Consider the following 25,426-nt stretch of genomic DNA (forward strand, 5'->3'; position numbering starts at 1 on the left):
CCCAATGGAAGAGAACTGTATTCTTCTCCCATGATACAATGATCGTGGGATTCTATGTGGTCGTCTATAGACTCTAAACGGCACACGCTTTGACGCCGTTAATTAATTTATCATGACATACAATAAAATGTTGTTGGCCCAAATGTATTAGGTAGAGCGTATAAAGTATCTATGATAAAAGGGGTCAAACAGACAGATTGCTTATTATAGTGCTGCCTGCAATGGGGTGGCCATAATATTCTTCAAGATCGGCCCTCCCTTGTCTGGCAATCCAATCAGTATTGCCAAACTGCCACCTTACTTTGACGTATTGTTGTGTGGCTCGGTTATAGAAGCCCAGGTTGAACAATCACTGGACTCTGCACAATCATCTCACAGCTCTACCGACCGTACGTCTCTATCCTCTAATTCCAAGTGTTTCAAACCTGGTTTGAATAGAATATTACGGCTACCCCATTGCATCAGTTTTTTCAGATATTTAACAACTGTGTCTTTTAAGAGATTATTTATCAATAATTATAGTATATCTAGAAGATATTCTTTTTTATAAGAATCTTGAAGAACATTGGAAACAGGTGGCCTTTGTACTGTTAAGACTGCAACAACATCAACTGCCTTGCAGACTCGAAAAATGAGACTTTGAGCGGGGTCACATTCAATATCTTGGATTTCGAATATCAGCCAAATCGATTTCCATGAATCCAGGGACGGTTGCAGACATACTGGGTTGGCAATTACCTTCTACGTTTATAGAGCTTTGTTGTATTTTTATGCCTGGCTGATATTGATCAATTGTTTATCTAGAACTTTGCCTATATGATGTCATATATTTTTAGAAGAACCTCAAGAAAGAGAGTGCTCAAAATGGAGTCTGTTGGAAGGGAACAATCTGAAAGAGTCTTTTAAGAACCAAAGAAAGCCTTCACCTAAGCATCTGTATTAATATCTCCAGACCTGTCAAAAGGTTTTTGTTAGAGACGGATGCCCCAGAAAGAGCTATTGGGGCAATATTCTAACCGTTCTGAAAGGATGATGGCTTAGAACATCCAATTTGTTATATATCTTGTGTTAACCCATGCAAGTAAATTATTCTGTTTTTGAGAGGGAGCTCAGATGAGTCAGGCATGTCTTCAGCAGTCTCATGTACACTTGGGGTCCCGTGAACCATGCAAAGTCTGAAATGGCCATCAGAATGTAGGGCCTTTGTGTCAAAGAATTTTCCCATTCTTTGTATAAGGGATAGTTAGTTAGTACATCAGGGCCTTATTTTCTTCATAATATGCAATGTCATACCAGCTGGCATGCCTGCTGGTCCCACCTTTTTGCTCAATATGACTTCCGCATTATATGTATACTGGGTCCTAAGAATATTATAGCAAATGCTTCATCCTGCAGCTATACAGTTGATCAATCTCAGCTGAGCCAACTTTTGTGCTTACATGTCAGGTCACCAATGAGATACGTTCTTTTTTAAGGAGAGTTTGTATTGTCTATGGAACTAGACGTAACATAAATGAAGGCACCTTTAAGATTGCAACCTAATCTTTGCTTCCTTTTATACACTGTATTTATGCCTACTTCTAAGCTTCAACAAGAAGTCTTATACATGTGTAAAAATCCAACAATTTGTGGACATTAAGGAATTAAGGCTACATTATACCTAATACTTTGTTCCTTGTGGTGACCTTCTTTCCAAGATGAGGTAGAGAAGTATGTTTCCAGATGTCCAGTCTGTGCTCAAGTAAAGGTGATACATTCCAAATTGTTTGGTTACCTAGGACTAGCTGTTTCTCTTCACCTGTATCATACAATGCTCACAGCTTTCTTTACTGATTTACCTCCTTTGAATGGTTACCGAGTCAATATGGTTACTGTGAGTATCTTTTCTAAAGTGGATAATTTTTCTCCATTTAAAGCAATGCCTTCTTCTACAGTTATGATGCAACAATTTGCTATTGATATCTTTCTACTATATAGATTACCACATGATATTGCTTCAGACAAGGAGCATATGTTTCCTGCTTCGGGAAAACCCTTTCTATATCCTTGGGTTTTAAACACACCTTTTCATCCAGGTACCATCCAGGTACCATCCACTGACTAATGGCCAAACGGACTGTGAGGCAGAGTTTGGAGCAGTACTAGAGATGATGCAGCAATGACACAAAAAATAACTGGTTAGCATGCCTAAACATTGTTGAATTTACATATAATAAAACCATATACTCAGCCTCAAGTTTCTTTTTTCTTTTTATGAGGACTTTATCTATACCTCTCTTTTATCCCTCGTATTGCCACTTCAGCCCCAGCTGCTTCAGACTTCATAGAAATGTTGATAGAACAAAGACAAATAGTTAATAAAAACTTATTATCACCAAAAGAATCTATGAAGAGGCCTGCAGATTCTCATAGATCTCCAACTCCAACCTGATCATCTTGTGATGAGATCTGGGTATCTTCATGATTCTTTTGTAACAGATGTTTCCTGTGAAGTTCAAACCACAATATTTTGGCCCTTTTCCAATCATCAAAGAGGTCAGCACTGTCACATTTCAACATTGTTTACCTTGTTCTTGGATAATATATCCACTTTTTCACATATCGGAGTTCACACTTTTATTTTAAATACCTTTTATTGCAACCTTTTATTGCACTACGACCCTACCAACGTTCATGGTCTAATAAAGAAGTCTGTGATTCCTGGCCTTTTTACTGTTTAAAGATGCATTTATTTGAAGATTTAGGAGGTGTTCATATATACAATTATGCCAATTACTTACACACAGAATATGAGTATAAAGATACTTCTCTCGTAGGGGATTTCCATTTTTAGTCATAAGCAATGAATAGTCCCACCCATGTGCGGGGACCCTGGAGCACTTCAATACATCTTAAGTGTAGACTTTTGGCTTTCTTGAGGAAGGCCTGAAAAGACACTTAAGATAGAGGCAGATTATGCAGCCTTTATACCTAGGGTACAATGGCCAAATTCTTCATCATGAAGACAAAAAAGGGCCAGAATGTAGTAAAAAGGGACAATTTTAGATGATCTGAAAATAGCATAAATCTCCCTCACAACCCCTTTTTATGATAGAGATGAAGGAGAGCAGGGCAAAGTAACCTCGTAGGCTGTCATTGTCTGGCTGACAAAGAAACTGGACCTTTAAGAACCCAGAGACCACCAGTATCCCATCACACTCAGCAGATCGCAGTTACTTCAGTTCTTTTTGAAGGCGATGTGAGAGCATATGTATATTGCATAAATACCTCTGTCCATTCCTCCGGGAAGTAGGGAGGGTTGCTTATGACTGTAATGGAAATACCCTTACGAGAGAACTGGAGTTACAGGTAAACTATTCCTTCTCTCGTAGGGGAGTTCCATTTATAGTCATAAGCACTGATTTTAAGAATAGCAAGCCCATATCCACTGAGAGTGGTGGAGGGGACAGAGGATGAACCAGGATGTTCAAGCAAAGAGATTTCTGAGGGAAGCCTGCTCTACTTAAGCATCTGCTCTAGCATCAGATAGCAATGTTTTGTGAATGTATGAGAAGATTTCTAAGACCAAGCCAGAGGTAAAGTGCCTGCGCTACTCCTTTCAACATGATTAAATTGGTATACTATTAAATGGCATATTTAACTTACCTATACGCCCCTAGTATATGGTACATGATGTACCCAGGTCCTGGATGTTAAATGTTAGTAGTGGACTGCAGCACCTCTTCTGCCATTCACTACATTTGCAGTGCAAACACGACTTCAGACCTATAGTTGTAGCCTGACTAGCAGTGAAAAAACTGCAATTTGACCTGTCAAAATAAACCCTTTTGAAATGTCAAAACCTCCCTTTCAAATATTAATAAGTCACCTCTCCGTAGGCCTTGTCAACCACAAAGGAGGGTGCATGGTATGTAAAAGTAGGACATGTAGAAATGTAATATTAATATTTTCCTATACTGACTAGTACTCAAAAGCTATTTTCACTGTGACAGGCCTAGCGGTCCTATGTGGAAAACCTGAGTACAGACTAAAATCCTAATACTGTATCACAGGAATGGGACTAGCTAGAAAAATAACTACCCAACTATTATTTAATAGTTATTAAAATTGAAGTCAATGGTGAAGTCGGATTTTAAATAAATAATAAGGAACACTAACTTTTAGAAAGTTACCTTTTCCCTGTCTGAAGTTCCTGGAGGCTAATTTACATTTGCTCTCCAACTTCTCCCAGCCAGAAATTAGCATTTGATTAGGTTAAAATGCCCCCTAGGAGCAAACAATAGTCTGACCTAAATGGACAGAGGTAACTCCTCTGAACCTCACAGAATAGGCAGGATGGGGGCTCTGGTCATCCTCAATGACACTACAGTATCACATCTTGCTGCACTGTCAAGTCCTGCTTGTCACCTCTGCTGGGTTTGCATATATTACGGGGGCTCACTTGAAAGGTACAAAATAGGATGTTTGACAGTTCTTGCGTATTCACTGGCTGGCTGCTGGAGATCCCTTCTTTTGTTCTACCAGATCTCTGTCTCTGGGTTTATTGTGGGTATAGTGACTGCTTCAAACTGGATGTTTGAGTTAGATGTGGGAGGGCAGTAAGGTAACCATACTCCACATACCCACCCCAGCCCTCAGAGCCCAAGTTTAGTTTGTCTAAAGACTTTTACTCTCTTGAAACAGCCCAAAGTTGGTAAGGTTTGCTCCAGGGACTTTTACCGCATTGGTTAGGGTGTGCCTAGCAGCTGTTGCCACCTGCTAGGTCATGCCAGGAATAAACGTGGCATCTCCGGGCACCCATTTCGAAACACTTCCTGAACCTGAGGAAGAACAGAAAAGGACAGGTCCTACAAAATTGACTCCTACAAGCCCCGCACACAGCCATATCTAACAGCTTTATATAGATCTTTTTACTATGTATTACACGGGCATGGCCTATTTTGCTCATACAAATGCAGAGTTTTCAGCATTTTCTTGAATTAATTCACTTGCCATTGACCCTATTGTGTAAGATATATTTATTTGTATTCCTCCCGACTTAGTGAGGTTGGGTTTGGTTAAGAGGGAAAATAGTTGAACATTCTAGACTCCTGCCAAAGAGAATACATTTACTTGTTTGTTTTTTCCAACATGGTGAAGTTCTTGCTTTGAGTTGGGGTAAGGTCCTGAGGCTTTGTATTATGCTTGCCAGTGTTTTGGAGGTATTCGAGATTTGGAGATCCGTGAAGGAGCTCACAGATCATGACAAGACGTTTTAAATTTGACCCTTGACCAAAACTTGAGCCAGTGGAGTTTCCTGTCAATCTGTGTTTTATGTAAAACCACGAGAAAGTCTAAAGCATATTGAATGTATGTAAATTACCGAATCTTGGTACAGTCGTTACTGGTATGCGACAATTTATTATCTATGTAATTCACTTCATTACTCTTGAGATATAGGTATGGGTCATTAGTTCTTCTGATAAATTAATCATTTAAACTTCCTATTTTCTAGCGCACACTGGATGGAAGAATACAGGACATCGCCAGCACGGGTATGTTCCCAGAGGAAAACATAGCAGCATTTATAAAGAAATATATATCTTGAAATGCATTAGTGATACATTTTGTAGTTGAACATTTGGGCAAAGACAAACTAATAAATGCAACACAGAAGAAAGTGACTGTTGATGGCAGCAACCAAACTAAGGGTCCTTCCACCTGGTTGGAATTCTGGAATCCACACTACAAATATGTTTTGGCCTGCAATACCTCAAAATGGTTGTATATGCAATTTCCTGGAAAAAAATTAAGATAATACAATTAGTACTCAAAAATATTTAAAATCAGTCAGATTTGCAAAAGTTTTTTTTAAGTTAAAAAACAAACTATATATCTAATGCGTTTTACACAGATCTTGAAATGGTTCCGTTTCATTCTATAAATAGCATCTCCACTTTTACCTCGCCAGGCAACCCTAACCTCACATAAACCATTCCATATGTGTTCTTTCAAAAACATTTCCTAGCCTGTTGTGGGAAAACAAGTACAGGGTATAGAAGCTTTGTTTAGAGCCTGCATGATCCCAGAACAAATGATATTTTTAAATGACACTGTTCAACAAACCACCTGTCTTGGCTTAGCCAAAATCAAAGATTTAAATAAACCGTCTATTCCAAAGCCAATAATGTTTAGCAATAACTCTGATACAGATGAAGAGATAGACGTAAACCATATATTAAACCAAAACAGAACACATCCTGATTGGAAACAATGGTTGATCTGGCCCACAGATACAAATAACTGTCAAGATAGATTCCTGAATAAAACACAGGGTTTCAAAATGACCAGGCCAGACCCTAGATATCCCCAAAGACATCACCCAGGGATAATAACAACCTACAGTGTGGGCAAATTATGCCTTCAGTGGCTACAAACTTCCACACTGCCTGAAATTAAGCAACACCTAACTTTACTTACTGATGGTGCTGACTTGCGTGATTTCATAATGGGACCACGCAAACAGCGTCAAAAGCGTTTCATAGCAGCCTCTGTATATGCAGCATACAATGAGGCCTGGAAGGTTACTCAAATTGAAACAGCAGAAAGAATACGGGAAATTGACCGTATCAATTTGGAAAAATCACTTTCTGTAGTGGACAATGGGTTAATGACTCTGTCCTCCAGAATTTTTTCATTGGACAGCATTGTGTCTTCAGCAATCGATATATTATCGCAAGACTTACTGTTATTACAACATGGTCAGTCACAATTGCGTTCCATTGTACAGCTTGGCTGGACGTTACAAAATCTGCGTTCAGGCTACGTGCCTTGGCGTTTAATCAACACAACGTCACTATTCCAAATCTTTAACCTTACTGATAGACAAATCGGTATGGCGCAAAAGGGTGCTGATTATACAATCTTGAGCATTGAAAAACTAGAAAGATTACCAATGACAATGTCAGAACGACCTGTCAGTGAATGGATAATCCACGGAATCATAAATATTCCAATCTCAACCTTCAGGTTTCAATACTGCCAAAAATATATACAGGCTGGCATGTACGAGAAATTGGGAAAGGGGTACCTTAAAACAACTTGGAACCTGCCCTATTCACATGCATGTGTCAGTAATAAAGGACAGAAAGTGTTTCTTAGTGGCAACAATTGTGCTATGTCACTAAGCGGCACGCTTCTGTGTAACGGTATTAGTTTGCACGGAGCCTGTGAAGGGAATTCATACAACCTTTCATGTCACCAGCAAGGCGCACCTGCAACTGAAATAGAACCATTCTTTCAAAGACTCTATAATGGGAGTTACATTCTTATTGTAGACCGCAGATGTTGCAGTCTTATGCCCGGGACTCCTTATCTAGTCACTACGACGGCGAAGGTCAAGTGCTGTGGACGCTCTTTATTCCCCAGCTCCTTTCCAGACAGGGAGGCAAGGGCATTGCCCAGTTTGAAAATTACTTCTCTTCGAATAGATACTTTAAGCAGAATGAAAACAGTGCTTCTTCAGACGCCTACAAGGCTCACGTCATCAAAAGAAACGTATGATCTACAAGTCGCAAGGACGACTGCAGAGATACATACATTATTATCAACTAATTCCCCCGTACATTTCGCGGAAATCCTAAGCGAAATCTTAAATATTTCTGATACCAATGGGATCTCAGGGGTATTTAAGACAGTATTTTCGATGGCATTAACACCATTCAAAGCCATACTGGGTATTTTTCCAGATTTCGTCCATTCGATTTTTGGCGGACTTCCCCTGATCCTGGGACTAATTGCAGGAATCCTATTCCTAGTCCTTATTTTTCGTTATGGCAACCCATGTCACAGATCAAACTCTCGCGACAATGGAAGATACGATCCTAGCCATTGGATACCGGGACTGGATATCAAAAATCCTGGGACTCTCCCGGCTTAGAGACCTAAACATGACTTGGTTTCTATCATTTCGACCAATGTGGCAAAGGTGTGTTTTACCTGTACTAAGGTGTCTGCTATGCGGAGAAGAATGCGTGTTAGACACCTGTCTGACGCTACAATCGGATGCGCCAGTGGATGCAGATACACTGTTGGTTCCTACCAAGGTTCACGCTTTGTGCTGCCCTCAAAGGCTGCCAATCCTGATGACGGCATTCCTGGAATCTTCACCACTGCGATTGAAGAGTAGTGAAGTTCAAGATGAAAGCAGCATCGAACAGGTACGACCTTCTGTCAGCAATGCGAATCAGAATGTCAATGCAGACAATCATGCGCACGAATGCATGGTTACACCTATTTCCGACTTAGTGGAACTTTCCCATGAAGCTGGTGACAGTTTTTTCGAAAGCCTGAATGATATGATGTTCTCTCCAGAACAGAAATAGAGACTTTTGAGCAAGCTCGCACACGGCGTTCCCTGAATTCGGCCTTCAACTTTAAAAATAAAGTCGCATGAACAATTCTTCCCACCAGTTCACGGACAACAATTTTTTAGCAGCCCCAAATTATTTTTTCACAAATTTTTCGGGACACTTATCTTCTGCTTAAAGTAAGAAACTATTCCTAGAGAACTAAGATTTCTATTTTTTAGATACTTTATAAACTTTAGTTGCCCGCTGGGATGTTCACAAATATTTTATTATGTGATGAGATGGTCTCGAACTTCCTTTCTGTATAGCCATATTAAGAGCCATTTCATGTGTATTTCTCATATACCAATAAGCAATAATGCATACAAATGCGTGTTTACTTTTGCATTTAATTCATAGCTTAAGTGCATACAATATATATGACTGCAATTTTTCAGTATATTTGAAAATTTCGAAATGCATTTATGTATTTTGGGGTGGTAAGGTATACACTATACTCTATAGTATGTTGTACTATGTTATACTATGCATAGATTAGTAGATATGACCATAGTTAGCGTGGAGTGGGTGTCGTGTATTTCTATAGGTTCTGAATCAGTCCCCCTATTCCTGACCCTATTCTGGTTAAACTAACTATCAAGTTAACTAACAGTCAGCCCATGAGGCAAGAAAAGCCCCCATGATGCAGATACCGTTATCTGACGCAGTCACACTACGGCACAGGAACGTGTTATCTGATTAGGTCATAACGCTTGAAATCTAATTAGACAAGCGACATTCCTCCAGCCCCTGATAAGGCATACGACGTTCTCATAACAAATCAAACCTATGACAACCTGGAAAATCCGTGCGGCCATTGTTTTGATTTCACAGAGAACTTTAGTAAAGAATGTGCTAACGAGCAAGTCGTATGACATCTTTATTGACGTATCTATGTCCATCCTTACGTCAATCTCGGCACCTTTAAGGTATAAATATTGCCGATCTTGCCCTATGCAAACACACGCGTGGTGACAAGACGGAGCAGCCATCCTTGCCGAAGCCGAGAGCAGAAGCAGACCCCGCTGGCAGCAGCCCCGCCTTCCTGACGTGCTGAGAGACGCGCTGCTATCTCAAGCCGAGAGACCCAGCACCGGCGCTTCTGGGCAGCCCTCGCAGGCAGCCTGGAATATCGAGAGCAGAGAAAGAGATACCATTCCTCATCCATCCTAAATTCCAGGTACAGAACTGAATAACCCCTCACAGAGAATTCTTTAGTTATTCACTTGGCAAAAACAAACTTAACTTAAACTGTAACTTTCTATTCCCGCCCACGCATTAGACTTAGGTCAGGTACACGGGGTAGGCGTATTTAGAAACACCAGTTGAGTACGTTTAGTCAAATGTATATGTGTATGTAAATATATTTTAATCATTTTAAAACATCATATGGCTCAGAAACCATATCAATGTTTTTACAGTATTATTTTATACTATTGCTTTTAATGTATGCACTTTACTTAATTATAAGTATTGCAATAATATCGATCCATTTCTCATGTACGAGAAAAGAGACTGATCAATAAATAACACCTTTTTATTGAACACGCCCGTCTCTTCCTTTTCTCTACATTCTGATGAGACTAAGAATGCACGTACTGACTGAGTAAAATAATTGCCTTGTGCTCACACGACTCTTGAGATTGACTCTTGATTAGGGGAGAGCAAAGTTGTCATGTTCTATGGTTGTCAGAAACTAAATCCCTTCTTGTCTAATCAGGGGAGTTAATTCCTTCCTTGAACATTCGAGAAAGTTTCTAGCGAACTCTGAGCTTAGCTGGCAAACCCAAAAATTAAGTCTAGTATCGACAGTAGTAGACCTAGTTAACGTCTGGCCTAGGCCTTTACTGCTGTAGGTACTATTCCAATGCGCAGAGCCTATTGGGAAAATAGGAGCTACACTACAAAGGTAAACTGGTTTATGACGCTCCCTGAATACCCCATCCTCTCTTCCACTAAATCTAATAGCCTGTCATGTTTAACAGTATCACATGCAGAAGGTAAGTCAAGGAGGGTTAGAAGGCACTCTTCACTCTGATCTAGCATTTTTAGCATGTTGTCAGCTATGTGCGTGAGCGCTGACTCAGTACTTTGACCCTGCCAGAGGCCAGTTTGGAGTTGGTCTAGAAGTTGGAATTGCTCTATGTGGTTGCAGAGTTGGACCTGGATATGCTTCTCAAAAAGTTTCGCCAAAGTGGGAATATTGGAGATGGGGCAAAAATTGTTAGGGTTTGAGCCATCTGCATTAGGTTTTTTTCAGGATGGGGGTTACCTGTCCTACTTTTAGGCAGTCGAGGATAGTGCCTTGATGAAGAGAGGCATTTGCTATCTTGGTCTAGAGTGGAAGTATAGAGGATTTGATCTCTCTCAAGAAATGTGGTGGTAGCGGGTTTATGAAGTGATTTGAAGGCTTCAATGCTGTAAGAAAGTTGTGGATGTTGCTTTCATTGAGGGATATGAATGTATGCCATGAAGCATTGTTTATGGGGGAGTGCCCAGGGAGGCTGAGCTTCTGGGATATAGGTGGAGTAGGCAGAATGACATGAGGAGTAACTGGAAAGAGCTCCATCTCTGCTTGCAAATCTTTTTCGATTTTTTCGGTTTTGTCAACGAAGAAGGAAGCAAAATCCTCACAGCTAGGAAGCATACTGGACCCATTACAAGCTGGATTAGGATGATTATTTGATTGTTGTTTGACAAGTTCAAAAAGATTTTTAGGATGTTTTTTTGCTAGATCCAGTTGGGTTCTGAAGAAATTAGTTTTGGAACTTCTGATTAGTTTGTTGTTGGTATTTTTCACGGATATTAAGCGCCTTAGGTGATCAATGGACGTTGAGAATCTCCAAGCTCTTTCGGCTATAGTCTCAGATTAGGTCTTTCCTCATTTAGGCTGTCACTGAACTAAGGTTTAGAGTCTTTGGTGGATATTCTTTTTAATTGTAAGGTCACAGTCGAGTCTAGGATGTTCAAGATAGAGGAATTGTAGTGGCCTGTGAGGACATGGACAAGAATCATGTCATCCTGGGGAGTCAGGATGTTGTTATTTAGGGCAGACAGATCTTCAAGGTTTACATTTTGCAGACTTCTATTCCATTGTTTAGGTGTTTTTAGTTGAGCCTTTTTAGCACTCACCTTCTGTGCGATGAGGAAGGTGCTACGATGGTGATCTGTCCAATCACAAGGTACAATAGATTCAAGTTGTATTTTGTCAGTTTTAGAGATAATAAAGTCAAAGGTCTCTCCCTTGATGTGTGTACGGCTGTCTCTGAATAGGGTCAGCCCGATATAGAAACGTTTTAAAGCTGTTCACTGCATGGTCATTCAAGTCATTCCAGTGTAGGTTGAAGTCTCCAAGGAAATGCTGGGTAAAATATTGATCAGTGCTGGTGGAGATGATTTCCATGATTGGTTCAATGAATGGTAGATTGTCTCCCGGTGGGTGGAATATGTGCTGGTAAAGATGATTTCCATGATTTGTTCAATGAATGGTAGATTGTCTCCCGGTGGATGGTAGATCACGTGAAGTTTACAAATGAATCTATTGTTGCTAGTAATATAGATGCATAGGTATTCGCAAGTGGGCAGTGCAACAGTTTGAGACTGTTTCACCGAGATAGTGTTATGGTAGATGAAGGCAACTCCCCTTCCCGGTCTGTTAGCTCTATCTATTCTAATGATGTTGTGTCTTGGGGGGACTAGTAAGTCTAGAATAGGAGCAGATGCATCTTTAAGCCATGTTTCTGTTAAGGATAACGAGTTTGAGTTTATGTGTGAGGATGAGGTCGGAAATATCTGGTGTATGTGTTACCACCGATATGCAGTTGAGGAGCATGCACTTTAGTTGAGTAGTGGAGTTAACTGAGGGATTATGATTGATGTTAGTACGTTTAAGTCTTCGTTTATAGCCCTGCTAGAGCAGTAATAGCTTGAATTTGGTTCGTACTGTCCGTGTTGATCTTTTTAAAAAGGGTTGTAGGTGCAGAGGAGGGCGTGAATGTCACTGTCTGTGAGTTGCTCGACCAGCCTGCAGGGCTAAGAAGGGGCGTTTGGGGAGGGCATCGTTTCCCATCTTAGACGAGGATCAAGAGGGAAGTGGGAATGTGGCCTAATGAAGAGGTCCATGGCAGGAGCATGGTTTCCAGTACAGATCGTCATGGACCTGATGGACCTTTGATTGACCACCAGTTCTTCCTTGATAGAAGTAAGGTTCCGTAACTCTGCCTTGAGTTAACTGAGAATGAGAGTGATATCATCTAGTTTAGATTCCAGCAAAGCATAGCAAGGCGAGATCATGCTGTGAGGGAGGGGGCCTAGAGTAGAAGGGCAGCCCTGGGAAATGGTATGGAAGTTATGCTGGTCACGGAGGTCCAGCGTCGGGTATATCAGTGTGGGGATGGAATTGGGAGGATGGGTGGCAAAGGAGAGGATCAACAGCTGTGTGAGCTTTCAATGAGATGAGATGTTGGACCTGTTAAGGGACTCGACCTCCGGTGATGTCGACAAAAGTGCCCTGGGGTGAGAAGTGAGAGTGCAAACGAGACACTCGTATGAGAGTTCAGAGGACCGGGAAATAGTCCTGGGGGAGGTGTTAGAGCTAGGATTAGGAAGCTCTGTGCTCACCGAATTGAAGAGTAAGTTGGGACTGGCTCAGAGAGTTAGGGGGAGAGCCCCTGTACATTCAAAAGCTGATGAATCTAAGGTGTTGTGGGTGGGGGTCGAAGTGGAGGAGCAGGGGCTGGCGACGGGAAAGGGGTTGGGCGTGGCTGTGGCAATATTAGGGGCTACTAGGGATTCCTGAGAGAGGATGGGGGGCTGGTGTGAAGGGAGGGGGGAATCCTTTTGGGTCGCAGCAGTTTTGATGATCGCAAACATTTTGTCCAGAATTTCTAGGTTATCTGATGCTTGTATGAAGATGATCCCATTGTTATATATGGTTATGGTAGCATCTTCTATACTCAAGAATTTGGGTGCTACCAATAGTCTATGTCAAGGCGATCCCTTGTCGGACGTCCGTTCTTCAGTTCCGGTCCTTGTCGGTCTCATGCCTGGAGTCCTTCTTGGTTGCCAGTGCTCCGCGTCTTCCGCATTAGGCATTCTGTTCCCAATGGCTGTCTTTGTCGGGTGCTTGTAACCGCGTCCTCTGTGGTTAAAAAACTTTTCTTTTATTTTCCTACAAAGACATTGGGAAGAGCAGATTTGTTTTAAAGAACCTGTGCATCCTAATAACGTGGTAACATTATTTTGAAAATCATGTGTTTTTAATATTTATCAAATGTTTTTTTCCTGGTTAGTGGAGATCCTGTTTTTGTGCTTGCTTTGCTTAATGGCTGAAAAGACAAAATATACATATATTGGTTTCCTGATATCCTAAGGAGTTGATTGGATATATTTATTAGCCCTGCACCATTTTGTGTGTTATTTTTCTTTGCTTATCCAGTATAGGAAAATATGTTTTTTGTTTTTTTCCTAATATATGTTGGATATGATTTAAGAGGGCTTGCTTGGATTTTTATCTTGATGATGTGAGGTCAGTAACACTACTTCGTTCCACATATATTATTAAGCTGTTACACTGATAACATTATCTAAAAACTTTGTTTTTTTCTATTTCTAGATATATTAACCTATAGCTGGTTCCTGCTTTTCTACATACTGTCCAAGCGAAGAGGGATTCTACCTAGGTAATTATAATTAGAGGGACTAAAAGGAGTGGTGAGTAAATGGGCTCAACACGTGTATACATGGTAACACATATCTTGTTTCTATCCAGGAATTGCATACAAACCGTTCTACCAGAATATCAGTGCAAGACCTTCAACAGCGACTCATCTCCTGTTCCGTTTCCTTGTTTTGTTACCCCTCTTCCCCCATTCTTCCTGTGTTGGCTTTGACATTGTTGGGCTAACTCTGGTGGATGTGGGAAGTTGGGACATAGCATCAGACCTTGCATCTCGCTCCCGTGGAAACAACAGGTGAGGACTTACAGTCTAAGGCCGTGAGGTGTTTTCCTGGAGTTATTGATCTGGAGCAAGGAATATAGAGTAATCCTCCATTGTGCAAGCCTTTTAGTGGAGAAGATGAGGTAACTAATTAACATTCCTTTGTTAGAGCAGAAAAATGGATCATAGATAAGAATTTCAGGGTGAGCTTTGAGGAGTCTGTGGAACTGGAAGAGGTGTGGCGCCGCGGCTAGGGCGACTGACTCCGGAATCTGGGGATCACGGTTCGATCCTCGGCGCCGGCGGCAGCTCAGCCCAGCACCAAGTGACTCTGGGCAATAGCTTGCTTAATCGTCCCGATGGCCCCAGCGCCTACAGACCCTTACGGGTGATTGTGCGCTTTATAAATGTATTATTATTATTATTGTTTTAGGCTTTTAGATGCATTTTTAGAAAGATCAAGAGGGTACTTAATTACATGGGCATTACAACCTTCTGGGTCTAGTTTGAAGTCCATTGCTCTAGGGGAGTTGTAGCCCATAATGAGCAAGAGATGCATTAAACAATGATCCAAGAAGTCCTCCGAAGGTGCTTTGGCGAGGGAGGAATCTAAAGAAGACTTCCTTCTCCTTTCTTTTTTAATACGTTTATCATAAGATTAAAATAGTAAAAACCGATCACATTGTATAGGAGTTTAAGCAGTTGGCTAGAAAGCTTAATGTAAATAAGGCTAAAATAACCATTCCAAGATGGCCGATAAATTAGTAAAATTGGTGGAGAGGCAGGGAAGCCCTTCTTTAGTTTCTGCTGCAGGAAGAGGCCACCATTTTGCTAAGGACCCCACCCATGTTAAGGGGAGAGAGGAGATCACAAGATGGAGGGCAAATCCAACCATGAGCCTCCAACACCACAGACCAAGGAACCAGAGCAGGCAAAGGATAGAAACCAGCCAGAGAGCAGAAGGCACAGCAATCCACCAGGGACAGGAGTGCACAGGGGGCCAGTCAACTCAGACTGGGCCATTTAAACAAAGCACTACCCAGGAGCCAGAAACTGGAGCCCAGCGAGTGTAGCAGTGAAAACCTAGTACTGGGGCGCTTAGACGAGTGTTCAGGTAGCCTGGAAAAAAGCTGCTATGAGATACAAGGGAACTCCTGCTTCGTGACCTCAAACAGGAATTAACATATCAGGTTAAGGGGTGACTCAACACACAGGAAGAACGGGCCGAGGGGAGCCCTCCAATGCCTTTGAGTCAACAAATAGGCCAGAGTGGCAGCGAGCCGGTCGGGCCATTAGGAGGGAACAAATCTGGCCACAAGCTCTGCCCCACTTAGGCTGCCAATGAGACATCAAACCTCACTGTGGCAAAGTGAGTGGACTGGCACATTTCAATCGAAGGACTGGCTGCAAACTGGGGCCATATCAGGAGGAGAACACTCACTGCCAGTCCGTTGCAGCAGGAGCTGCTGTGGACACATAGGGCCCTAGGGACCCGAACACGGAGTAAATGAGCATTTGCAATGTAATAGGTCTCGCATTGTCGTGAGTTTTACCTATTGGCATTGGAAATGACATTGACTTTTATTTATGTTTTCGTTTTTAAAATGTAAATAAAAGGCATTGTCATTTACAATGCCAATAGCTTAAACTCGCGTATTGCAAATACTTGTTTACCAAGCCATCAGATCTCTGACATTTTGAGTTACTTGAAGCATTGCTTTGAAATATTTTTCTGTTGGGCACCACTGATTAAATATAAACGGCACTCAATGTTTTCTTTTTTATAAATGTACTTATTTTTATTTTAACAATTAGTTTATTTGGAAGGGGAGAAGAAAAACCAAAAAAAGTTAAGGATAGGTTACAATATAAGACATCTCCCAGGAAACTGAAATTACAGTGTATTTTTATATAGGTTTTGATACAAATTTCTACACATTTCCAGAATGCGAAAACGCTGACTGGTGAACTGTGCTCCCATCACAGGAATTCGGGGATGGGAAGAGGCAAAATCTCAGCTTTTAACCAAAGCGATTCCATTCACAGAGGAAAGAGGCCAGTGAAACTAGTAGTTGGCCGTCACTGTGCCGCGAGAGCAGGGGAGCACACAGTTTAAAATGTAGCATGAAGGCCTGACACTTTCAGCTCATACTACAGAGGCGCTCCTCTACTTTCCCAGTCAGGATACAACTGGACGTCTGGGGATTAAGAAAGTCTGCCAAATCTGCCTCCACCTGATGGTTACTGCTGCTGCCTGCAATTTTTGTCATCTAACAAATCAAGGTTCCTGATAGCAGAGACTGACGCTTCTTGAAAACTGTGCACCCAGGGTCTTCCCAGAGATGACCTTCATAATATGCACTAATTAGTGATTCTGGAAAAGCCTAAAGCAAGGACTGGTGAGGTCCTCACAGCCAACTGCACACTTAACCAAAATAACCCACCATCTATGCTTCCCAACATGGATGTTGCAAAGCAACAAGCATCATTCCAAGATGGAAAGAAATTCTCCCCTGGGACTGCACAACAGGTTTAATATGCAGCACAACTGACTCTGACAGCACATTTCCCAAAAGAAAATGAAAAAAAGTGAATGCCGACAAATGTGTTTACTTCTTTCAAAAAATATTTTTGGGCCACATTTATTTTCACTGAAATAAATATACATTCCAGTGCTGCTACTAATTTTGTAAACAATGCTAGGGTCACAAACAGGGCTGTCAAGTTTACCAAATACACTTCATGCTTATAAATGTTTGTTTCCAGTCTGTGAAACTTGTTTAACACCATAATGCATTATGGGAGCTGTGGTCCCGGTTTACCTGAGCTGATCCCGGCTAGCACGCCTGAAATGTTTTGAAAAAGAAAAACACCGAACTGAAGCATTTTACCATATGCCACATGGGTCACTTTCTCTACTTATGCATTCTCCATGCTCTGACCACCAGTGCTTTATGCACTCTTTCACAATATCATGCCCAGGTTTTGATGTTTTACCGCGCAGCATATCGTTCTTGTCCTCTTCTGCATTGCATGGAGCCTGAGCAGGTATTCACCGACCGTGACCAAGAACAAGCATCGATCTCTTAGCTTTATGGGGCCATGTGTTTCTAATTAGCGTGAATTAGAAACACATGGCCCTTTAAAGTTAAGAAAGTGCTTTGCGACAGCAGCAAAGCAGGCGACCCAGTCGGATTGGAGGCGGAAGGGCTTCCACAAAGAACCCTAATTTCCAATGCCAGGCCACCATTTAGCATAAACAGTGAAGCCAGCCAATAGAAATGAGGGGCGGGGCTTAACGCCTTAACCGCGGTGGCAATTCCACCACGGTGCGGGCGTTCTAAAGGGTGGGCGGGGCTGCGACGGCCAACCGTCGTTCGCAGCACTGGGGAGGGAGTGCTCCCGTCGACCGTTGGCCAACGGGAGCACGGAAGGGATTAAAGCCCTTTTCTGAAATCCCTCTCTCACAAAATTTCCGCCAGCAAGCAGCGCATGCGCTGCGACGCAGGTGAGACCTAAAAACAAAGGGGCTGCAGGCACACTGTAACGATCGAGGCTGCCGTGCAGAAGTCCAGGGAGGCCCATCTAACATCTTGGGTAACAGGAGCTCACCAGCACAACACCACAACGTGCGCTAGATCGTCCGATCAGGGGCAGAAGACGGCACGACCAGCAGAGAGTCCTAGAACCGATGTAGGGAGAACTCCAAGGGTCCCGATGTAGTGAGTAGGACAGGTCTTAGACAGCAGTTAGAAATATCCGCTTGTTAATAGATCCAATAGTTAACAGCATCTAGTAGGTGGGTGGATGGCAAGGCATAACCAGGGATATTAGTAGATATAGAACCCGCAAGCCCAGGAGCTGCGCAAAAGCAGCAGCCATCTTGCACTTTTCTTTTAAAATCGGGACACATGCTGTAAATTTAAAAGGTGTCATATACGCTCATACGATTGCAAAGTGATATCACAGACATTGATTTTTGTGCATAACATCAAGCATGTGTCATAACACGCAATTGTCCACACATTTCAATTAAAAGATCCCAAGCATGCAAGATTGCAACACCTTGTCAGAGGTCACAACGTGCCTTTCCCTGGTACGGTAGATACAACACCCATGCTGTTAGGTGTTGGTGAAGTGATAGAACTTGTGTCTTCTAAAGCATTATGTTAGCGCTGCATGCTTATAACTCCGTATTTTTCCAAGCGGAGTTTTTCAGTACAAGCACAGGATATTAACTCCCTGGTATTGTGCCCATAAACACCTTTCGCATCCCTGTACTCATATAAGGCAGTATAAACAAACACACCAAGAAACTCAGTCAGAGGCCCGGTAGGGATGTGGTACATAACAATATGGTCATGCTGATAAAAAACATGCTGCTATTCAGTGCTGATATACCCCCTGGTATTGTGCACATGCTTATAACTCCGTATTTTTCCAAGCAGAGTTTTTCCAATACAAGCACAGGACTTTAACTCCCTGGTATGTTGCCCGTAAACCACTTTTGTATCCTGGCACTCATATAAGGCAGTCCAAATACACTAGAAATTCAGTGAGAGGCCCGGGAGGGGTGTGGTACATAATGCAGCCATAATGATAAGAAGAGGTGCCACCATTCAATGGCATTTTACTCCACGCTGGTTTTAGTGTGTAGCGTAGTATAGCTTCAGCACGGAACTCCTACTTACTTCATCAGAAGGATGACGTATCCATTAGACCTAGCGGGGCCCCCTCCACTGCCGTAATGTAAGAGGTGGGATTGTGCTAGCGTACAGCTTTTGTATATCCGGTTACTTCAGTATACGTGTGTCAAATGACATTTTTCGCTTCCAACACTTCCCCCTGGACTACAACACGGTAGGGAGTTGTAGTCCAGTGTTCCCACGGTCGGAAAACGGCCATGGGCCATGCCGCAACTTATCTCACGAGCCTAGTCCAATGGACTTGCTTAGAATAACCTACCAATGGTTGTTATTTATCTAGTCTAGGGAAGCCCACCTTAAAACCACCCAACCTGTAGCCTATCTCAGACGTGCGAGCATGGCTGTCCAGTGAAGTAGGGGGCGGACAGGCCCATGTCATATGGAGAAAGTTAGCTTCGGGCAACCCACATCGTGGGCATGTTCCAGGACGGGTTAAATAAATCGTACCCAGTGTCCGTGTGGTCAAATATGTCTGATGCACAAAATTATATTGAAGGAGCTTAAAACGTGCATTTGAGCTTACACCTCAGATCCCTCGTTGAACGTCAGCCATTCCCCTTCCATTACATGTTCCCCGACCAGTGCATCCCACTTTGCACAGGCAGAATCCCACTCGGTAAGTCATTCCATAGGGCCCGGTAGAGATGAGGCACCAGCCGCCGCCGGGCCATATACAGCATTACCTTCAGTATATTAGTGCTAGAGAGTTCCTCAGGAAAAGATGGCCAGACCTCCGACAGAACCCTTAATATCTTTTCTTACTGTAAAAATTGTCCCACCTCCAGATTAAAGGAAGTCATTGCCTTCTCCTGCTTTATAAATTGCCCATTAACATAGAGGTCCTATAGCAGCTGGCATCCTCCCTCCTTGCAGCGCCGCACAGATATGGAGTCAGGGACACATAAGAAAGGTCTTACTGCCCACAGAGGCATATCCGGGGCATAAGAGCATGTCGTACCTCCTACCTAACTGCGGTCTCCCAGATAATAGCCACATGTTGTAGGATATAGGGAAGCGTAGCAGGAACCCCAGAACCAAGCATCAGGTGCTCCAGCAGAGGACTCCTAAACTGAGAAAAATCCTAACTTTAAGACTTTCGGTATTCACAGAAGGCATTTAGGAGTTCTAAAGTTAGGACTTCTAACTTCTGTGAATACCAAAGTGAGTAAGTGCCTTCTGTGAATACCAAAGTGAGTAAGTGCCTTCTGTGAATACCAAAATGAGTAAGTGCCTTTTGTGAATACCAAGATGGGAGTAAGTTTAGGATTTTGTCTGAATTTAGTTCTGTGAATCGGGCCCAGAGTGTCTGAGACCGTAGCCGCAAAGGGAGGCACTGTCTAAGCCTCTGCTCAAAGGCGCCACAAGGGTATTGCTGGTCGATCATGGATTCCCCCCCCCCCTCCCCAAGACTTAACAGAACAGTCGAGTATCTGGGTAAGAAGGTGATCCCCTCAACCTAGGGTGCTAGTTCAACTGAGAGGAAATAGTAGCCCCGGCAGCTAAAAGTTTCAGACTCCGGGGAATGGCATGAGAACAATCTCTTTGCAGGGTGACAGTCTCTCCAGATGTCACATAACTGCATGACAATCAGAATGTCCTTTAGTGTTCCAGTCAAATGAGGCTTAGTATGGGCTCGAGGAGGCTCACAATCCATCAAGGATGCCATTAACGTTGCTTGCCCTTACTATTGCTGCACGCAGACAGGGAGCCGCCGCTACCATCACGGCAGGGAAGAAGGCAGGGCAATCAACATTAGGGGCATACACATTAATGATACAGATCTTCCTCCCCTCCAACTTCCTGTGTAAAATAACATACTTCCCCTCCGGATCCGTAACATGGTGTAAATATTGAAAGGGAACCCCTGGAGATACCCATATTAGAAACCCTCATGCAAAGCCGAAACATGAGGTGGCATAATGCTGCCCTCTCCACCGTTTCCTTAGGCATGATGGGGAGTCCCAGCAAATATGCGTTTCCTGCAGACATGCCACCGTCACTTTATACCATTTCAAATAAACAAACACCAATCTGCACTGCTCAAAAGCAGCGATACCACTGACATTCCTAGTAAACAACTTTGTTATGGAGGAAGCCATTAGTCACATAACACTCTCACATCACCCTATCTCGCCACCTCCGCCCTGCACAAGCCTTTCAGCCACCGTGGCCCTCTCAGTAGTACAAACCTACTTCTCTGACACGGAGGCAGGGCCAACAACCCCAACCCTACCACACCAGGTACATTATATTCCAATCCAACCTCCTCCCTCCCCATGGGCAGTACAGCCATCCCCATTGGTCTAATAGACAGGATGAGGATTTGCAAGTGAAATGAAATGAAATGAAAATTACATTTGTATAGCGCATAAACTACCCTGAGGCCTCGCGGCGCTTTGTCTGAAACAGAAGGGTACAGGAATTTCGTGCTAGCAGGATGTACCAAATAGGTGGGTTTTTAGAAGTTTCCTGAATGCCAGCAGGTTGTTGGTCCTTCTAAGCGAGAGGGGGAGGGCGTTCCACAGTTTTACAGCGTTGAATGTAAATGAGCGGCCTCCCCAACGAGCTTTGTTTATCTTGATTGAGGTAGCCAAATGGAGTAAGCTAGAGTGCAAGGCTCTATGGGGGAGGTATGGGGTAATCAAAGGATGCATTATGGCTGGACCGGTCCTCCAGATTGCCTTCTGCGTTATGGGCAACCAGTGTAGCTTCTTAAGAACAGGCTTGACAGATTGCCTCCGTTGGATTTGGTAGAGCAGTCGGGCGGCACAGTTCTGTGTGACCTGAAGTTTATTAATTGTGGCCTTTGGAGCTCCCAGATAGAGAGCATTGCCGTAGTCCAGGCGGGAGAGTATTAAGGCCTGAATCATAACTAGGCTGTGGGGTTTTAGGTTTAAACCTATAATAACTGATAAAACCCCACTGAAAGAAAAATAGCCCTCACCGGTGAAAACATATAAACACTGAAAAAACACCTGCACAACCACAAACTAAATGCCATTCAAAGATAGGAAAAAGAAAGTGAAAGTCATTTTGTTCTTACTGAAGGGGTCAATAAAATTTAACTTTGTTATACAAGCTAGCAGTAAGAAAGACTGGCTAACATTATTCTGCTTGAGTTTTGTTCTTTAGAGATCCCACTAAAATATTGTTTCTTCTTCCTTTTACTTTTTTCAGTTTTATGGCCTTTGGTCTAAAGATGCAGGGTTTAGTTTCACGTTTAAGGTTTAGTTTAATTATTTTATAAACTGTAGAGAATCAGGACATATCAAACTCACATTTGATATTTTGGCTGCATTTGATTCTTTCACTGATAGGTAAAATGGCTAGTTTCATAAAAATCTTTCCTAATATGTGTCATCACATTTACCCACAGAGAATGGGTAAAAACCCTTAATACATCAGACCATAGTTTCTAGTGGGTCAGTATTGATAGTAGGTGAATTGCCAACACCTCAGGCTTTAAACTTTAAATGCAAGGTAAAGTGACAAGTGTATATATATCACCAAGCATCTGGAATAGTGGTGAAAACCAGACTTTTGGAAAGCATGGAATGCAGTGTCACTTGTTATGCTCTGCAAAAAAGGTTCTTTCCAAGTTCAACAAAGATTGGAGTGATCTTGTTTGTATTTGTAGTGATTCAGCTATGTATATAAATAATTTGTATGACGACCTGTTAAAATTGATACCCGAGCTGAAGTGATTCCCTGTAGGAGATCCTTGCCACTTCTTAGATGGTATGCTGAAAGCATCTTTACAATCTTCAGAGTGAATGAGAGATGCTATTGACTTTTTAGTTCATTCTGGTGCACTGTTTTCTTATGCCCAGGAACTAAAATGCAAATATTTATAATTTCGTGCTTTATGTGGCATCAAAGAAAGAGTCATCCCAACTGTGTCCCTTAGCTGACTGTTCTCAGCCGAAGGGGCTCTGAATGCTGAGAGGGCCTTTTCACAGACGTTTACATGGGAAGGAAAGCACGAGCGCACATGACCAAAGACTCACTGAAGAAGTATTGTATGGTGTACTGCAATAAGATTAATTTGCAAAAATCTCTTTGGACCTCATATACACTATACGTACACTGTCTATATACCATGTTCTTTCAGTGCAGAAAGCAAACCATGATAAAAGCAAAACGTTCCATAAACACCGGAAAAACACTTTTTCTGTTGTTTTTAGTGACGTGAAAATGTGTAACCACTGATAACAACTGTTTTTTAAGATATTGAACACACTGAAAAAACCCCACCGGAATTTACCAAAAATAGAAACTGAAAACAGGACAGCCTAATCATAACTCTCCTTGCCTGGAACGGAAGAAGAAGGAGGATCTGACGGAGCATTCTCATCAAACCGTAACAGGTAAATGAGGTCTTAGTGGCCTGGACCATAAAATCCAGGGAACTGTCTAGCCAAACTCCCAGGCTTTTTATCTGTGTCTGAGGGGAGGGGTTCCATACATTCCGGCCACATAGGGACCAGAATGTTGGGTGTGGGGTTGCCCAATAACATAATTTCCGTATTTTTCCCGTTGAGTCTAAGACACGAGAGCTCCATCCATTTAGCGACCGCCTCCAAACAGGAGCCCAAAGTGCTAGACGACCCCCCAGCCTGGTTTAATGAAACCACAAGCCGGGTGTTGTCTGCATAGGTGACAATTTTGACGCCAAAGGGATGGACCACCTCCGCCAGAGGTCTCATGTAAATATTAAAAGTGCCGCCCCATAGCCCAACCAAAACCAGAGCAAAGAAAAATAAGGAACCACACTCTCATATTCCTCATTCCGTTTTCCATTTATTTTTGCTTGTGTATTGCTCATGTCTCAATTTTCTAGACATTTGTGCTGAGCTAGTGGTTGGACAGCTGGTGGGGTGAGAGGCAGGGACCTCCAGATCCCCGCCCAGGTGTCAACCTTTGGGGGTTAAGCCCCTCGCCAACATCGGTCATCTATATTCTGGAGGAATAACTCCTACATACAGTACCTCATGCAAACAACCCCCCAGATATCATCTCCCATGCTCCCCAATATTATCACAAAGACATATCATTCCACTTATCTAGCTCAAACATTTATGTCCCTTCTGCACTATGTTCCATCTGAATCTAGCTCGGCTTCTGTGGCCTGCAACATCCTATCAGGGCAGACTCGGATTTGTCCAGGGCTCCAGATCTTATCACAGGACCTCCACTGATTCAGTTGCTTCCGATCTCTGGCGGATCTGCCTGACGTCGACGATCAGGATGACTCTATTGTGGGTACCAGACTGGCACCTGGATGTCCCCGGGAGTCCAGCAGTCACTCGCATCCACGGCATTTTGACATACAGTTTGGCTGGGAAGAGGAGGATGCATTTGATATTAAGGTCCCAAAGGTGTCTTTTTACCTCAAGAAAAGTTTTTCTTTGGTCTTGAACTTGCTGCGTGTTGTCAGGATAAATTGAAATAGGGTGCCCTTCAAACAGCAAAGGCCCCTGGGTGAGGATAGTTTGCAGGATAGCGTCCCTGAAATTGTAAAGCCAGGCAGAAGGACAATCGCTCTATGGTAAAAAATGTTGAAAGTATTTTGGGGGCTAGAACAGTTATGGTTCAGTCTTCCAGGAATAATTTGGCAGAAGGCCCTTCCACTTTCTCAGGGAAACCTACAAAACCTACAATGTTTCTACGTGGCCCGCTTCAGAATCCAGTCATCCAGCCGCACATTTCGCTTTTGGAGGTCGAGAACAGTGTCCCAGAGTGTACTGACCTCAATGGTAACAGAGTCTATTTTTTAGACCGTCTTGTGTTGGTTGAATCACATTCAGCACATCTACAAGGGAGGGGCCGGATTCACAGCCCGCTGCATCCCTTCACCCTGATAAGTCATGGTCATGACTGATCATGATCAGTCACGGGGACATGGGCTGAGCGTAATTCAGGATTTTGTTGGTCTGGGCCACTCAGTTTCCCTTCTTTTTCACCATCATTGACACTCACTGAGAAGCCAATTATCCCAGGGACTCACCAGATGTGCCTCAAGAGAATTGTGGAGTGTGCGCGTCCCTGTCGTCACTCCAGGGGTATTGTATGCTACAGCTGGGGGTAAGCGGTCCTCTATTGGCTCAATCAATCACGGCTCCCACAATCTTGGAGACACGATCTCAGTGGGCGACCAGTTCAGCCCCCCGCACCCGCCGGACCTCCAGGGGCACGGGCAAGACAATACAGACAACGGGAGCCTCCAGCTAACCTCAGGGAGTGAGCACTGGTTCATGCCAGGGCCTCTCAATCGCCATGGGGACCTTCAGGGGCAGGCCCACAGCTCCCCCGTCCTGGCTGGATGCCGGACTCAAGAGTTCCAGTAAGCAAAGGTAGTCCCATTCCTCCAGGCGTCCAGGCAGTCTCCACCAAG

The 25,426-nt window shown here is 43.0% G+C and overlaps 1 protein-coding gene across 1 annotated transcript in view; it reads left to right on the forward strand.

The window, feature by feature from the left end:
• The window catches only part of INCA1 (inhibitor of CDK, cyclin A1 interacting protein 1), a 241,866-nt gene that overhangs the window by 19,094 nt on the left and 197,346 nt on the right, over positions 1-25,426 (forward strand). The window contains exon 4 of the mRNA XM_078669807.1: positions 5,495-5,534. Within this exon, the coding sequence (XP_078525933.1) occupies positions 5,495-5,534 (40 nt within the window). The remainder of the gene's footprint in view (positions 1-5,494; positions 5,535-25,426) is intronic.

The sequence above is a fragment of the Lissotriton helveticus genome, chromosome 12, assembly GCF_964261635.1.
Source record: "Lissotriton helveticus chromosome 12, aLisHel1.1, whole genome shotgun sequence".
NCBI lineage: Eukaryota > Metazoa > Chordata > Amphibia > Caudata > Salamandridae > Lissotriton > Lissotriton helveticus.